The following is a 17,360-nucleotide window of genomic DNA, read 5'->3' as shown; positions in this document are numbered from 1 at the left end:
CACACACAGAGGGAGATATGGTATAAACACACACACACACACAGAGGGAGATATGGTATAAACACACACACAGAGGGAGATATGGTATAAACACACACACACACAGAGGGAGATATGGTATAAACACACACACAGAGGGAGATATGGTATAAACACACACACACAGAGGGAGATATGGTATAAACACACACACACACACACAGAGGGAGATATGGTATAAACACACACACAGAGGGAGATATGGTATAAACACACACACACACACGCACACAGAGGGAGATATGGTATAAACACACACACACCGAGGGAGATATGGTATAAACACACACACACACAGAGGGAGATATGGTATAAACACACACACACACAGAGGGAGATATGGTATAAACACACACACACACACAGAGGGAGATATGGTATAAACACACACACACACACACACACAGAGGGAGATATGGTATAAACACACACACAGAGGGAGATATGGTATAAACACACACACAGAGGGAGATATGGTATAAACACACACACACAGAGGGAGATATGGTATAAACACACACACACACAGAGGGAGATATGGTATAAACACACACACAGAGGGAGATATGGTATAAACACACACACACACACAGAGGGAGATATGGTATAAACACACACACAGAGGGAGATATGGTATAAACACACACACAGAGGGAGATATGGTATAAACACACACACAGAGGGAGATATGGTATAAACACACACACAGAGGGAGATATGGTATAAACACACACACACACGCACACAGAGGGAGATATGGTATAAACACACACACACACAGAGGGAGATATGGTATAAACACACACACACGCACACAGAGGGAGATATGGTATAAACACACACACACACAGAGGGAGCAATGGTATAAACACACACACAGAGAGGGAGATATGGTATAAACACACACACACACACACACAGAGGGAGATATGGTATAAACACACACAGAGGGAGCTATGGTATAAACATACACATACACACACACACACAGAGGGAGATATGGTATAAACACACACACACAGAGGGAGATATGGTATAAACACACACACACACACACACAGAGGGAGATATGGTATAAACACACACACACACACACACACAGAGGGAGATATGGTATAAACACACACACACGCACAGAGGGAGATATGGTATAAACACACACACACACAGAGGGAGATATGGTATAAACACATACAGAGGGAGCTATGGTATAAACACACACACACACAGAGGGAGATATGGTATAAACACATACAGAGGGAGCTATGGTATAAACACACACACACACACACAGAGGGAGCTATGGTATAAACACACACAGAGGGAGCTATGGTATAAACATACACACACACACACACATACACACAAAGGGAGCTATGGTATAACACACATACACAGAGGGAGATATTGAATAAACTTGCACACATAGGTAGATATGTTATAAACACACACACAGAGGGCGATTTGCTAATCGTAACAAGACAAGGCTTGTTCTTCTACTCTTGTGATGTAATGGCACTTAAAAATTCTCATACTGGCTTGGTTCTTTCTAAAGAGAAAAAAGGTGCAACCAGATTATTGTTCAGATAGAAACAGACAGTGTGTGTACAGGTGAACTCCAGTGAAGAAACAGAGAGTGTGTGTACAGGTGTATTTATAGTAATAACTGCTTATTATGACGAGCTACAGTGGTGAAAAGTGCAGTAGTGAAACAATAGATAAAGTGAGTGTTTTAACATAAATTAATGTTATCTGCTGTAGTTCTGTAAACTCTGGACATCCTGATGAAGACAGAACCAGACATTCTTCCTGAAGACTTGCAGACTGAACCCAGTAAAGGTAACACTGTCCTCATGTTTCGTAGATATTGCTGTAATCTCGTGTGTTTCTCTCTGTTAGTAATTATGACCTTCAGTAAGATTCATAAAACCAACCATACGGCCAGATTCAGAAAACCAATCATGTAAACTTAAGGTCAAATTCACATGCCAGAATGCCTAGATCTGCAAGACTTATTAAAAGTCCACATTCCTGGAATACTGGATTTTAACCTTTCCTGTACAAAGTGTTCGCTTTGCACTGCAACAAGACCAAACTCAAATAAGGAAAATATTCTTTATTAATTCTCATGAATCCAACAAGATATTTGATTGTGTGGACTATGAATCCACAGTGCCCCTTAGTGACTTTAACAGGTTCTTCAACCTGAACTGTTCTGAGTCCCTCTTTATAAATGTATGTTAACTTTCCCTGTCTTTGAAAGGCTCTGAGCGTGAGCATAGACAGTCCCAGTATGGTGAATGCAGTTTACCTATGAATTAACCTGTCATTGCTGTATTCGCATATTATCCTTTATACTTGCTATTATGTGATTACCTCTTCATTTCAAGTATAATAGACAGAGGAACACTATTTGATCTATTAATATGAGAACAGTTATAATATTTGTGTAACAATCATGCTTTCTCTTAATGAAAAATGTAACTGTTTCCTATATATAGTTATGAGCTTTATATTGGTGGTAAGAACTTTTTCTTTTCATTTAGAAATATGTGGACTAAGCGCTCAGGTGAAATTAGTGTGATAAAATTGTTCCCACCTATTACGGCTTAAATGACATGTGACGGCCCGAGTGCCGCAGGGCAAGGAGCAGGGCGCACAGACCTCTCTCGACGGAGACACACACTTATTAACGTAAAAAAGAAAAGATAAACAACACACATTAACGGCATTCACACGCAACATCCAGTACACCATGAACATCTACTGTGAACACACCTAACATTTAACATGAACAATGACCGACTGCAAACTACACACAAACAGGCATTTAAATACATACATAAACGAAACCAAGAACTGGGTGCAGGTGTGTGCTAAAAGGGGGCGTGGTTACAAACAAGTCAGCATGAACAGTTAACAGTGAGCCCACTGCATGCGGTGGGCCATACCATGTGATCAGAGGGAAGGAGAGCGTACCATGACAAGACGATTACCACCCAACCCCAAGTAGCAATATATCAGTATGTGTTCCAGTTGTTTATTCCCCCTTTCTTTCCTTTTTACTATATTGAATTAATCGTGTCTTGTAAGCTAACTCGAGATAAATGCCTGACTGAATCAAAGCCTGAGATTGAGACAAAGAAACTATGAATATGCATGAACAGAGCTGTTGAGCCATTCCTTCCACGCTGCCCCCGAGATCAGTAGTTAAAAATCAATTCTCAGTATCGGACAGTCAGTTCAAACTCTACAAGAAGTAACTTAAAGGCTGCACCTCTCATGAGAAGAATTACATAATTATAACAGTGTTTTATTTTATATGTTTGTCTTAGACCCAGTCTGCAAATCTATCTAAACTCATTTCATTTGCTCTTCACTACACCGTCAACTTAATCATTTTCTTTTTGTTGTTGGTAGAATTAGGATTTGTTCTGTTTGGCCAACCATAATTAGTTTTAATCTAGCCAACCGCCAGCTTTAGGATTAAAACAGTTTACATCACCTGGCTACAAACTTGTGTGCTTCCTGAAATACCTTTGCTAAATCTCAGGAACTCTGGCGAAGTTCAGGGCTGTCCAAAAGATTCGGCCCAGCCTATTTTGCCATCTTGGAAAAACTTGGGTGATGAGCTAGGGTCACTGACAGTGCAGAGAAAAGTTGGGAAATATGTGTGGTGTAAATTCATCCAGAATTCAGCCACTCCGAAGCTCTGCAAACTCTCCCTGAGCAGAGTGATTATCTGACCCTTGACTGACCTCGAAACACAAGATCATCTACTTCATTCACAGGATAAGCTCTGGGTGCCAGCCATGAGCCATCATTCACATAAATAATTCTGTACAGATTTATTTTTCTCCCCTGTTAGCTCAGATAGTGACCTCAGGTCTAAGTTCCCATTAGGATTCCCCAGATAGGTGTTCTTCCCTTTCAGACATTTTTACTCAATTCTCGCTAATTAATTAATTTAGCCATAGTAGCCTCTTGCCTAGTTAGCTTTAACTAAGTTGTGTGTGTAGGTCTGGGTCACTTGATTACTCAATCCACTTTATTGGAAGTCATTCTTCTCTGCTCATCTCATCACGGGACGCTCCCCCCCCACAAGTCACGTGGTACGGCCTGCCACGTGTGGGGGGTTCACTCTTGTTTATAGCCACAACCCCGTGATGGCACGCACCTGTATGGGGTTTAACGTTGAGTGTGTGTCTGCCTATTTAAACCACCGTCAGTGCCTTAGCGTAGGTCATTGTTTGTTAGCATAATGTTAGTATCCATGTTTGTGTAGCTCATGTTATTGTCTGTATAGCCTATGTTATCCTTAGCGTTAAGTGTATTTATGTTCACTGTTAATGTTATGTGTGAGTGCCACCCTTCTCTTAAATGTTTAATGTCATTAAATGTACAAAAGTCGAGGGAGTCTGTGCATCCTGTTCCATTCCCTGCGGCATTCGGGCAAATGTCACACATCTTATTTAAATTTTTTCTTTTTTTTCTTTTTTCTTTCTTCTCTCTTTCCCTTTTCATTTGTCCACAAGTCCGCTAAATATTTGTGTTATTCATTAATCAGTAAACTTCACATTTATTCATTAAGTTGGATATAATGGCAAGTATATTTGAAACAATGGCATTCGGTCCCTGCACAAAATATGAACTAATTTAATTTGGTAATTAATCAATAATAAATGATAATCTTTTCCCTACGTTCACTCCTCACTACATCACTCACACAGCACACTTCACCCAACACACTCACATTCACTCCTCACTACATCACTTACACAGCACACTTCACCCAACACACTCACATTCACTCCTCACTACATCACTCACACAGCACACTTCACCCAACACACTCACATTCACTCCTCTCTACATCACTCACACAGCACACTTCACCCAGCACACTCACATTCACTCCTCTCTACATCACTCACACAGCACACTTCAGCCAGCACACTCCCATTCACTCCTCTCTATATCACTCACACAGCACACTTCACCCAACACACTCACATTCACTCCTCTGTCTATTCCTGCACTGTGAACATAAACCATTGAACATGTTTGTGAACCTTCAGTAATCTGGAGTCTGTTGTCTGGATTCAGGATGGACAACATTTCAAAACTACTGCTGGACATTCTAGAAGAGCTGAAGATAGAGGACCTGAAGAAGTTCCAGTGGCATCTGACCAACAGTGTAGAAGATGACAAACGCATCCCAAAGTCCCATCTGGAGAATACAGACAGACTTGACACTGTGGACAAGATGGTGCAGAAATATGACCCAGATGGAGCTGTGGAGATCACACTGGACATCCTGAAGAAGATGAACCACAACCAACTGGCTGAGAGCCTGAGAATCAAACACAGTGAAAATAAATCAGGTGAAATCATGTTCACTTTTTAAACTCACTATTTCAGGATTTATTTGCTGATAGCATTTGGTTTTGTTTTGTTATTGAACTCAATAGGCAAAGAATGTAGTGGAAAACAATGCTTAGTTAATTTATACACACAGCACAGCCAGTGACATGGGCAGGGAGGGAGGGAGACGTGAGTGCTGAGGTCAAGAGTCTTTATTGCCCTGTGTGCTGAGGTCACGCGTCTTTATTACCCTGTGTGCTGAGGTCAAGAGTCTTTATTGCCCTGTGTGCTGAGGTCAGGCGTCTTTATTACCCTGTGTGCTGAGGTCAAGAGTCTTTATTGCCCTGTGTGCTGAGGTCAAGAGTCTTTATTGCCCTGTGTGCTGAGGTCAGGCGTCTTTATTGCCCTGTGTGCTGAGGTCAGGCGTCTTTATTACCCTGTGTGCTGAGGTCAAGAGTCTTTATTACCCTGTGTGCTGAGGTCAGGCGTCTTTATTACCCTGTGTGCTGAGGTCAGGTGTCTTTATTGCCCTGTGTGCTGAGGTCAAGAGTCTTTATTGCCCTGTGTGTTGAGGTCAAGAGTCTTTATTGCCCTGTGTGCTGAGGTCAAGAGTCTTTATTACCCTGTGTGCTGAGGTCAAGCATCTTTATTGCCCTGTGTGCTGAGGTCAAGAGTCTTTATTGCAATGTGTGCTGAGGTCAAGTGTCTTTATTACCCTGTGTGCTGAGGTCAAGATTCTTTATTGCCCTGTGTGCTGAGGTCAAGAGTCTTTATTGCCCTGTGTGTTGAGGTCAAGAGTCTTTATTGCCCTGTGTGCTGAGGTCAGGCGTCTTTATTGCCCTGTGTGCTGAGGTCATGTGTCTTTATTGCCCTGTGTGCTGAGGTCAGGTGTCTTTATTGCCCTGTGTGCTGAGGTCAAGTGTCTTTATTGCCCTGTGTGCTGAGGTCAAGAGTCTTTATTGCCCTGTGTGCTGAGGTCAAGAGTCTTTATTGCCCTGTGTGCTGAGGTCAAGAGTCTTTATGACCCTGTGTGCTGAGGTCAAGAGTCTTTATTGCCCTGTGTGCTGAGGTCAGGTGTCTTTATTGCCCTGTGTGCTGAGGTCAAGAGTCTTTATTGCCCTGTGTGCTGAGGTCAGGTGTCTTTATTGCCCTGTGTGCTGAGGTCAAGAGTCTTTATGACCCTGTGTGCTGAGGTCAAGAGTCTTTATTGCCCTGTGTGCTGAGTTCAGGTGTCTTTATTGCCCTGTGTGCTGAGGTCAAGAGTCTTTATTGCCCTGTGTGCTGAGGTCAGGTGTCTTTATTGCCCTGTGTGCTGAGGTCAAGAGTCTTTATTACCCTGTGTGCTGAGGTCAAGAGTCTTTATTGCCCTGTGTGTTGAGGTCAAGAGTCTTTATTGCCCTGTGTGCTGAGGTCAGGTGTCTTTATTGCCCTGTGTGCTGAGGTCAAGAGTCTTTATTGCCCTGTGTGCTGAGGTCAGGCGTCTTTATTGCCCTGTGTGCTGAGGTCAGGTGTCTTTATTGCCCTGTGTGCTGAGGTCAGGTGTCTTTATTGCAATGTGTGCTGAGGTCAAGAGTCTTTATTGCAATGTGTGCTGAGGTCAAGAGTCTTTAGTGCCCTGTGTGCTGAGGTCACGCGTCTTTATTGCCCTGTGTGCTGAGGCTAAGTGTCTTTATTGCCCTGTGTGCTGAGGTCAAGAGTCTTTATTGCCCTGTGTGCTGAGGTCAGGTGTCTTTATTACCCTGTGTGCTGAGGTCAGGCGTCTTTATTGCCCTGTGTGCTGAGGTCAAGAGTCTTTATTGCCCTGTGTGCTGAGGTCAGGTGTCTTTATTGCCCTGTGTGCTGAGGTCAAGAGTCTTTATTGCCCTGTGTGCTGAGGTCAAGAGTCTTTATTGCCCTGTGTGCTGAGGTCAAGTGTCTTTATTGCCCTGTGTGCTGAGGTCAGGTGTCTTTATTGCCCTGTGTGCTGAGGTCAAGAGTCTTTATTGCCCTGTGTGCTGAGGTCAAGAGTCTTTATTGCCCTGTGTGCTGAGGTGAAGTGCCTTTATTGCCCTGTGTGCTGAGGTGAAGTGTCTTTATTGCCCTGTGTGCTGAGGTCAGGTGTCTTTATTGCCCTGTGTGCTGAGGTCAGGTGTCTTTATTGCCCTGTGTGCTGAGGTCAAGAGTCTTTATTGCCCTGTGTGCTGAGGTCAAGAGTCTTTATTGCCCTGTGTGCTGAGGTGAAGTGCCTTTATTGCCCTGTGTGCTGAGGTGAAGTGTCTTTATTGCCCTGTGTGCTGAGGTCAGGTGTCTTTATTGCCCTGTGTGCTGAGGTCAAGAGTCTTTATTGCCCTGTGTGCTGAGGTCAGGCGTCTTTATTGCCCTGTGTGCTGAGGTCAAGAGTCTTTATTGCCCTGTGTGCTGAGGTCAGGTGTCTTTATTACCCTGTGTGCTGAGGTCAGACGTCTTTATTGCCCTGTGTGCTGAGGTCAGGCGTCTTTATTGCCCTGTGTGCTGAGGTCAAGAGTCTTTATTGCCCTGTGTGCTGAGGTCAGGTGTCTTTATTGCCCTGTGTGCTGAGGTCAAGAGTCTTTATTGCCCTGTGTGCTGAGGTCAAGAGTCTTTATTGCCCTGTGTGCTGAGGTCAAGTGTCTTTATTGCCCTGTGTGCTGAGGTCAGGTGTCTTTATTGCCCTGTGTGCTGAGGTCAAGAGTCTTTATTGCCCTGTGTGCTGAGGTCAAGAGTCTTTATTGCCCTGTGTGCTGAGGTGAAGTGCCTTTATTGCCCTGTGTGCTGAGGTGAAGTGTCTTTATTGCCCTGTGTGCTGAGGTCAGGTGTCTTTATTGCCCTGTGTGCTGAGGACAGGTGTCTTTATTGCCCTGTGTGCTGAGGTCAAGAGTCTTTATTGCCCTGTGTGCTGAGGTCAAGAGTCTTTATTGCCCTGTGTGCTGAGGTGAAGTGTCTTTATTGCCCTGTGTGCTGAGGTCAGGTGTCTTTATTGCCCTGTGTGCTGAGGTCAGGCATCTTTATTGCCCTGTGTGCTGAGGTCAAGAGTCTTTATTGCCCTGTGTGCTGAGGTCAGGTGTCTTTATTGCCCTGTGTGCTGAGGTCAAGAGTCTTTATTGCAATGTGTGCTGAGGTCAAGAGTCTTTATTGCCCTGTGTGCTGAGGTCAGGCGTCTTTATTGCCCTGTGTGCTGAGGTCAAGAGCCTTTATTGCCCTGTGTGCTGAGGTCAAGAGTCTTTATTACCCTGTGTGCTGAGGTCAAGAGTCTTTATTGCCCTGTGTGCTGAGGTCAAGAGTCTTTATTGCCCTGTGTGCTGAGGTCAAGAGTCTTTATTACCCTGTGTGCTGAGGTCAGGTGTCTTTATTACCCTGTGTGCTGAAGTCAAGAGTCTTTATTGCCCTGTGTGCTGAGGTCAGGCATCTTTATTGCCCTGTGTGCTGAGGTCAAGAGTCTTTATTGCCCTGTGTGCTGAGGTCAGGCGTCTTTATTGCCCTGTGTGCTGAGGTCAAGTCTCTTTATTGCCCTGTGTGCTGAGGTCAAGTGTCTTTATTTACAGCACTGGGGTAGAAACTGTTCTTCAGCCTGACAGCACTGGGGTAGAAATCATTTTTCATGTTATCCTATCACTTAGGTGCAAACACCAGATCATTGGGACTAAAACCTGTGCTATCCTGAACAACTTCACAAATGGCAAATAATAACCATGGAACACCTTCTTCAGTCAAGCTCTATGCAATAAGACTGTAGAAGAGACCACAATGGAACTTCTCCACACATCACCTCCAGCCAAATCATCATATACAATAACTGGAAGTGATGGGCACACACCCACCACAACTGTCAGTTACACAGTCAGAAGAGAGGAGTGCAGGCACCTCAGTAAAGCCCATGTTGACACCCCTCACCAACACTTGCTGTCCTGTAGCTGTTTGGTCAGACAGACGTAACACTCCCTCTAAAAGAAAAGACTGAGCAGCTCCAGTGTCTCTGAGGATGAAACAGGGACACCACACTCCTGACCAGAGAGAGATACAGTTCCTTCTGTAGAATCAGAGCCAAATGCCACTATGTAGAAAATCTGGACAAATTTCACTTTTTGTTTTCTTTCACTTACAGTTTACATATTTATTTTATATATTCAAAGAACCTAATTTTCTTTTATTAGTGATCTCAATTAATAAATTACAAAGTAGAATATGGCAAAACTCAAAATCATCTGGTATATTAATAAACATTGCAAACAAATAGGATGTGTTTTTTAACACAGACTATATAATTTACAAAATGTCAATTAAGAAATGTTCAGTGTATTTTTAAACATAGCAGTCAACCAAAAATTGCACACAGGATTTACTCACCATTAGTAAAGTAGGTTTTATATTTTCTGCTCTTTACTCTGATGTCTGTTCTCACAGGTGGAGACAAATGTGAAGAGTCGACTGCTAAGGGTCCAGCAGGTAAATTCAACCCAGACACACCTTCAGGCATGAATATATATTACTTTAAGCAACATGCTCAAGTAAGCAACAGAAGCAGTATCCTTGGTTCTAATAAAGTCCTAGTCGTGGTTCTAGAAGTCCTAGTCTGGTACTAGAAGATCTATTCTGGGTTCTACAAGATCTAGTCTAGAGTACAAAATCAATCTGCCACAGGAGTGACTTAGGAACAGCTGCCCAGCCAGTCTAGAGCTTCTCAATGTTCAGGGGGAAGAGAACCAGGGTGGAGAAGTAAGTGGCTTGGGGGGAGGTGGAAGGAGCAACATGTTAATGGTTTAGGGTGGGAGGAGCCACAGCAGTGGAGGGTTGGGGTGGGAGGAGCCACAGTAGCTGAGATGGGTCAAGGCTGAGCAACATCAGGATGTAGATGTACCTCGGCAGAAAGACAGCGCGGATTATTAGGCCTGATCAAATAGTAAAGTGTGTAAAAAAGGGGTATATAACGTGCAAAGATGGCAGAACTAACTACGGCAGCACAGCTAAAAGGATCTAGATTGAAACACAGGCATGAGGCACATCCCTAGAACATTAGCACTCCACTGCTCTCAGTCAACAAACTAGAATGATGAGAGATGAAGTGACACAACATCCCAGTTTACCATAACTCTCAATGCCCATGAACCCCAGATCTTTACTGAAGATGGGAAGTAGTTAATAGAATGTCTGAATATACAATACTCTCAAATATATACAGGAAGGTTATTCCATAGAGTGGGAGCTTTATAGGGAAAACCTCTGGGCCCTATGGTAGATTTATTTATTTTATGTATTAATAAACAGCCTGCACCTTTTGATCTAAGCAGACGTAGTGGAATATAACAGACCAAGAATTCACTATGGTAGTGTAGGGCTCTTCATTTCTTTGTAGGTCATTTTATAATTAATACAGAATTTTACTGGTAGCCAATGCAGTGTAGTGTGATCAAACTTTCTAGTTCTAGTAAGAACTCTGGCTGCTGCATTGTGAACTAACTGGAGCTTGTTTATGCACTTAGTGGTACAACCAGATAGTAAGATGTTATAGTAGTCCAATCTGGAAGTGAGAAACACATGGACTAGGTTTTTTTGCATCTTGTAATTATAATATGTTTCTAATCTAATTTCTAATTTCTAATTATACTATGTTTCTAATCTTTGCAATGTTCCTGAGGTGGAAAAAGGCTGTCCTAGAAATGTGATTTACATGAGCGAAGATCAGTTAGATCTACACCAGGAAAGGGCTAGTCTCCTAATCCAAACAGCATTTTAGAGCCTATCTAGTAAAATGTTATGATCTTCAGTATCAAATGCTGCACTGAGATAAAGCAATACAGGCAAAGATACACACCTCTGGTCATAAACCAACAACAGGTCATTAACTACTTTAATCAGAGTGGTCTCTGTACTATGATGAGACCTAAACAGTTACTGCACAAGTAAAGTACTGCACACACACTGTGATTATGAACTAATAGAAGTAGAACTGAGAGATAATCCAAAGAGATAAGACAAAGCAAAGTAGCAGAAACAAAGAACTAATATCCAGCTTGGTTCATTGAAGGACTCAATGAGCCATTACTGACTGTTCTACCTCTGAGCAATGCTAAAGACTTTGACTATCATTTGGGATCTTTTTGATGTCGCCTTATTTGGTACTACTACTGATAGTTATTCTACTCTACATTAGTAAAAAAAATGGAGAGAGAACATGACAAAGTTCAAGTTCAAAGTTCAAGTTCAAAGAGGTTTTACTGTCATTTCAGCTATATACAAGTTCACAACAAAAACGAGACAATGTTCCTCCAGGACCATGGTGCAACACAAAAACAACAGTGCAACAGACAACATGCTACACAAGTGCAGACAGTCCAATATAGTGCAAAATGTCAATAAATAAACATTAAATAAACAATAATAAATACAGGAAGGGCAAAAACAAAATGAGTAGACAGTGCAATTATTTAGTACAGTACACAGTACTGGGCATATGTAGAGCGAGTTGTGCATAGCAATCAGTGACATGCTACCCTGAACATAGCAGTCACCGGTAGCAGCCATAAAGTTAACATTTTGAAATTACAATAAAACACTTTCAGACACAAGTTATAAGAATCATGCACATAACTTTTTTCTTCCCATTTTTTAACAGGTGGAGGAAAAAGTGATCTCAGCAGGAGAATGAAAATGAAATATAAGCAAAAATTTGGGAACTTGTGTGAGGAGGCGTCAATAGAATGTGATCGTGTGCCTATAAAAGACACTTACACTGAAGTTTACATGATCAAAGAATGCACAGGAGGAGTGAACACAAAACATGAAGTGAGACAGGTGGAGGACTTTTACCCCAAAACAGAAGAAACACCAATCACACTCAGTGACCTCTTCAAAGTGCAGTCTACTGAAAACAAGCATGGTACTAAAGTCCTGACATTGGGAATAGCTGGAGTGGGAAAAACAGTCTCTGTGCACAAGTTCATTCTTGACTGGGCTGAAGAGAAGTGCAACCAGGACATAGATTTCATCATATACCTCCCATTTCGAGAGCTGAACTTGATCAAGGATGAAAAGTACAGCCTCTCAAAACTACTTCTTTACTTCCATCAAGAACTCCATTCTGGAGATGAAAAGGAGATATTAAATGAAAAACATCAGCTGCTTTTCATACTGGATGGACTGGATGAAAGTAGAATTCCTCTAGATCTTCATCAGAAGAAGGTATCTAATGTGAATGAAAAGACTACTCTTGATAAACTAATAACAAACCTCATAAATGGAGAACTGCTTCCTTCTGCTCTCCTCTGGATCACTTCACGACCTGCAGCAGTCAGTAAGATAAATGACCAATACTTTAACCCTGTTACAGAAATCCGTGGATTCAATAACCCACAGAAGGAGGAGTACTTCAGGAAGAGAGTCAGAGATGAAGATCAAGCCAGCAGAATTATATCACACATTAAGACTGCAAGAAGCCTTCACATCTTGTGTCACATACCCGTCGTCTGCAGGATCTCAGCCACTGTGTTTCAGAAAATGCTGAAGGAAGGTGCGGACATGAAAAATGCTCCAACAACTCTGACAGAAATGTACCTACATTTCCTGCTGTTTTTCACAGATCAAAAGACTAAGAAATACAACACAAAGCAAAGCACTAACAATGCAGTTTCATCTAAGACAAAAAGAGCAGAGGTGCTGGATATTGTGAAGCTTGGAAAGTTAGCCTTTCTTCAGCTGCAAAAAGGACAACTTCTGTTCTATGAGAAAGATCTGAAAGACTGTGGTATTGATGTCTGTGAGGCTTTAGTGTACTCTGGAATTTGTACACACATTTTTAAACAGGAGGGGAGGATCTACAGCTTTGTGCATTTAAGCTTCCAGGAGTTTCTTGCTGCTGTATTTGTGTTCCTAACATTCAGGGATAAAGGCAACCCACTCCTTAAAACCCCACTGGAGAAAATTAAGTGGATGATAAAACACAGACTGTGTGATCTGCTCAATACAGCAGTAGATAAAGCCATGAGTAGTGAAAATGGGCACCTGGACCTTTTCCTCCGTTTCCTCTTCGGCCTCTCACTGCAGTCCAATCAGAGGCTCCTGAGGAGTTTACACCCAGAACTGGACATCAGAGAAGAGAGTTTAGAGGAGACTGTGAACTACGTCAAGAAAACCATCAAGAGAACAAAATCCTTTGAAAAGACTATCAATCTATTCCACTGCTTGAGTGAACTGAAAGACAACTCTCTGATAAGTGAAATACAGACCTTCCTGAACTCAGGGGACCTCTCAACACAGACACTCTCATCTGCACAGTGTTCAGCTCTGGTGTTTGTGCTGCTGATGTCAGAGGAGATTCAAGAGAAATTTGAGCTGAAGAAATTCAGGCCATCAGATAAAGGACTGAAGGAATTACTTCCAGTGTTGAAAAATACCAGGCGAGCTCTGTAAGTATCTTTTGGATTAATCATTTTAATTTTTTAAGGTTTTTATTACTGAAGCTCCTTCTGTAACTAATCAAATTATGTGAATGTATTTCTCAGTCAGTGCAAACTGAACAATAGTTTTCATTTGCAGTGGTAAAAGGTTGTACTGTAAGTATATTTTGAATGGTAAACTTTGGGGAATGGCTTTTCTGACAGCAACAACATTAAAGAACAGACAAGCCTTTATCTTAAGAGCAGACCAGTGCATTCCAAAATGACTGCAGTGTCTTCTTACCAGTTGGAATGCAACACATGACTGTCATTCTGTAATTCAAATGTCCCACTGGTTTCTCTGGCAAACACTCAGAAAGCCACATTCAGTCAAGACACAGGAGTGTTCAGCAAGGAGCTCTGTATTTTTTTTAACAGAGACAGAGAATATATATATACATTGTGTGTGTGTGTGTGTGTGTGTGTGTGTATGTGTGTGTGCATGTATGTCCAGTGATGGTTGGTGCTCTGTGTGCATGTATGTACAGCTATAGTTGGTGCTCTGTTTATGTGTGTATGTCTAGTGATGGTTGGTGCTCTATGTGCATGTATGTCCAGTGATGGTTGGTGCTCTATGTGTATGTATGTCCAGTGATGGTTGGTGCTCTATGTTTATGTATGTCCAGTGATGGTTGGTGCTCTATGTGTGTGTATGTCCAGTGATGGTTGGTGCTCGGTATGTATGTCCAGTGATGGTTGGTGCTCGGTATGTATGTCCAGTGATGGGTGGTGCTCTGTCCTGTCTTAACCTCCTCCCCTTCCCCTGCACCCAGTGCAGTAACCCAGGGGTCTGTGGTTCTGACAGAGTAGCTGTGTGTAAACTGGCTGCACTAGAGTGGGACAAGAAATTGCGCATGTACTTAAATTTACTGTAGGTTATGAGATCAAATAATTTACGAGACAGGTGAGATAAGACAGGTGAGATGGAACAGGTGAGATAAGACAGGTGAGATGAGACAGGTGAGATGGGACAGGTGAGATAAGACAGGTGAGATGGAACAGGTGAGATAAGACAGGTGAGATGAGACAGGTGAGATGGAACAGGTGAGATAAGACAGGTGAGATGGAACAGGTGAGATAAGACAGGTGAGATAAGACAGGTGAGATAAGACAGGTGAGATGGGACAGGTGAGATGGGGCAGGTGTCTGGAGTTCTTCATTGTGAAAGAACTAAATGTATCAGACAAATAAACTCTAGTAACAGCCTAGCAGCACATGTAGCTTAAAGTGAAAACAAAAAACACTGCAAACAACACACCAGTGGTAAACATTTTGAATTTATTTCAGCAAGTACAAGTCTATTTATCATTCCAGTCACCGTGTAGTAGTAAAGTTTAGTATTTACTTACCCAGTACAAGTCTATTTATCAGTCCAAACACCATGTAGTAGTACAGTTTAGCCTGAAATGAGGTGAGGAATTGTTGAAGTACAGAAGAATTATTATTAGATAAAGCATAAAGAAACACTAACCAGGTAGAGAATTATCAATGTAAAGAACCAGGCTAACAAAGATTGCAAAAGATAAGGCAATGAACAACATGAACCAAACATACCAAATGACTTGAACATGTACCAAGCAAAACATTGAACACAGCAGAGCAGCAGCAACAAACAGACAGTACACAGCACACAACAGAGCAGCAGTAACAGACAGACAGTACACAGCACACAACAGAGCAGCAGTAACAGAGAGACAGTACACAGCACACAGCAGAGCAGCAGTAACAGAGAGACAGTACACAGCACACAGCAGAGCAGCAGTAACAGAGAGACAGCACACAGCAGAGCAGCAGTAACAGAGAGACAATACACAGCACACAACAGAGCAGCAGTAACAGAGAGACAGTACACAGCAGAGCAGCAGTAACAGAGAGACAAGACACAGCAGAGCAGCAGTAACAGAGAGACAATACACAGCACACAACAGAGCAGCAGTAACAGAGAGACAGCACACAGCAGAGCAGCAGTAACAGAGAGACAAGACACAGCAGAGCAGCAGTAACAGAGAGACAATACACAGCACACAACAGAGCAGCAGTAACAGAGAGACAGCACACAGTACACAGCAGAGCAGAAAGTGTGGTGGAGTTTCTGAGCTACTGAAGGCCATAATCATCTGTTCCTCGTGTCTGTCATTACAAAAATCTTTAACCCTTTTCGCTGCCTCCCATCATCAATGTTAGTGGTTCAAACGGTCCCCACAGTAAGTGCTCCAATCCAACTGTTGCTCTTATAGGCACTTGGATAGACAACAATAAATTAAGCACTTCAGCCAACAGATTCTCTTCCACATCCTCCTTACTCTTTCCCTTAAGCTAAGATGAGGAAATGCAGCCTCAGCTTCATCTAAATTAAAACAGTCAGCTGATACAATTTAAGATTTATTGACTCTAGCCACTGCCAACACTCCACACCTACAGTTTCTATATATTTTCTCAAGTCAAAAATGTGTTCGTGCTCCCTGCGTCTCACTTAACAAATCGCTATCCATATGATTATTTTCTAATTTGCTTCGCTGAATTCCATCAATTATTAATATGTTGACTTAACCATTACTTATTTGAGTAAATAAAAAATTTACACTATTCCAAAATTCTATTAATTGCCACTCACATTGTTTATATTCTTATCCTGTAATACTTGAATCCCACCTTCTCTTACTGCTACTATTTTAATGTGTCCGTAATATGTACACTCTCTACTGCTGTAACTGTCACCGGTTTTATATACTGTACCTCCATCCGTTACTTTATTGTATTTATTACTAAAACCTCATTAATATATTTTGCGTGTATGCATTTTATAATTAGATGATATTAATCACGTTTAAACAGATCTGTCTGCGTATCCATTCACTTCCTTTAGTGATTAAAATGAGTGACCTCCGTCCTATACAACCATACCACAATAATCTTAATTATAACCTGAAAAAAAACTGTTATGCTGGTATGTCGTATATTGTTTGTAATCAATTAACTCACGATAGCCACATCAAGACAAACCGTTTTTACAGACAAAACATTGAACATTTATCTCTTAGTGCTGTTTTAGCTCTACTATTATTCTCTTTCTTCTCTTTTCTTCTCTTTCTTCTCTTTTATTCTTTCTTCTCTTTTATTCTTTCTTTTATTCCATCTTCTTCTTTATTCTTTTTCTTCTCTGCATATTTTCTTTACTTCACTTATTGTGGCCACATGTAAACAAAAACAACTGGAACATACAACATTTAACATTTATCTCTTCAGCACTTTTTTCTCACCATTTTCCGTATCACTCTGCCCTTGTGGTAAGATAATGAACCTTACTTAGCCACAGAACTCTCAAAGAGGCTTTTAAAAACAGAGATCTTTTTCAACACTAATGAAGTTATTTCTCCTGGGAACAGTTCAGAGTAATCTGCCTTAGACTTGTACAGAAGCCTGTATCAGAGCCTCAGTTCTGCACTTAGAGTCCCAAAAGGTCTCTGACCTTAAGATACCCCAGAAACATTATTCATGCTTTCAGACAGTCTTGCACCTCTCTGCACCTGC

At 41.8% G+C, this 17,360-nt stretch overlaps 1 protein-coding gene across 1 annotated transcript in view; it reads left to right on the top strand.

Moving 5' to 3' along the window:
• The first annotated feature begins 1,167 nt into the window (after positions 1–1,167).
• LOC145651851 (NACHT, LRR and PYD domains-containing protein 3-like) overlaps positions 1,168–17,360 on the top strand; it is a 31,601-nt gene continuing 15,408 nt past the window's right edge. The window contains exons 1-5 of the mRNA XM_081700371.1: positions 1,168–1,677; positions 1,801–1,878; positions 5,146–5,423; positions 9,802–9,843; positions 12,011–13,799. Coding sequence (XP_081556497.1) covers positions 5,147–5,423; positions 9,802–9,843; positions 12,011–13,799 — 2,108 coding nt within the window. The 5' untranslated portion in view covers positions 1,168–1,677; positions 1,801–1,878; position 5,146. The remainder of the gene's footprint in view (positions 1,678–1,800; positions 1,879–5,145; positions 5,424–9,801; positions 9,844–12,010; positions 13,800–17,360) is intronic.

The sequence above is a fragment of the Electrophorus electricus genome, chromosome 1 (assembly GCF_041902795.1).
Source record: "Electrophorus electricus isolate QZ-2024a chromosome 1, ASM4190279v1, whole genome shotgun sequence".
Lineage (NCBI taxonomy): Eukaryota > Metazoa > Chordata > Actinopteri > Gymnotiformes > Gymnotidae > Electrophorus > Electrophorus electricus.
Note: the sequence above shows the minus strand (reverse complement) of the source record. Positions and strands in the feature narration are given on the sequence as shown.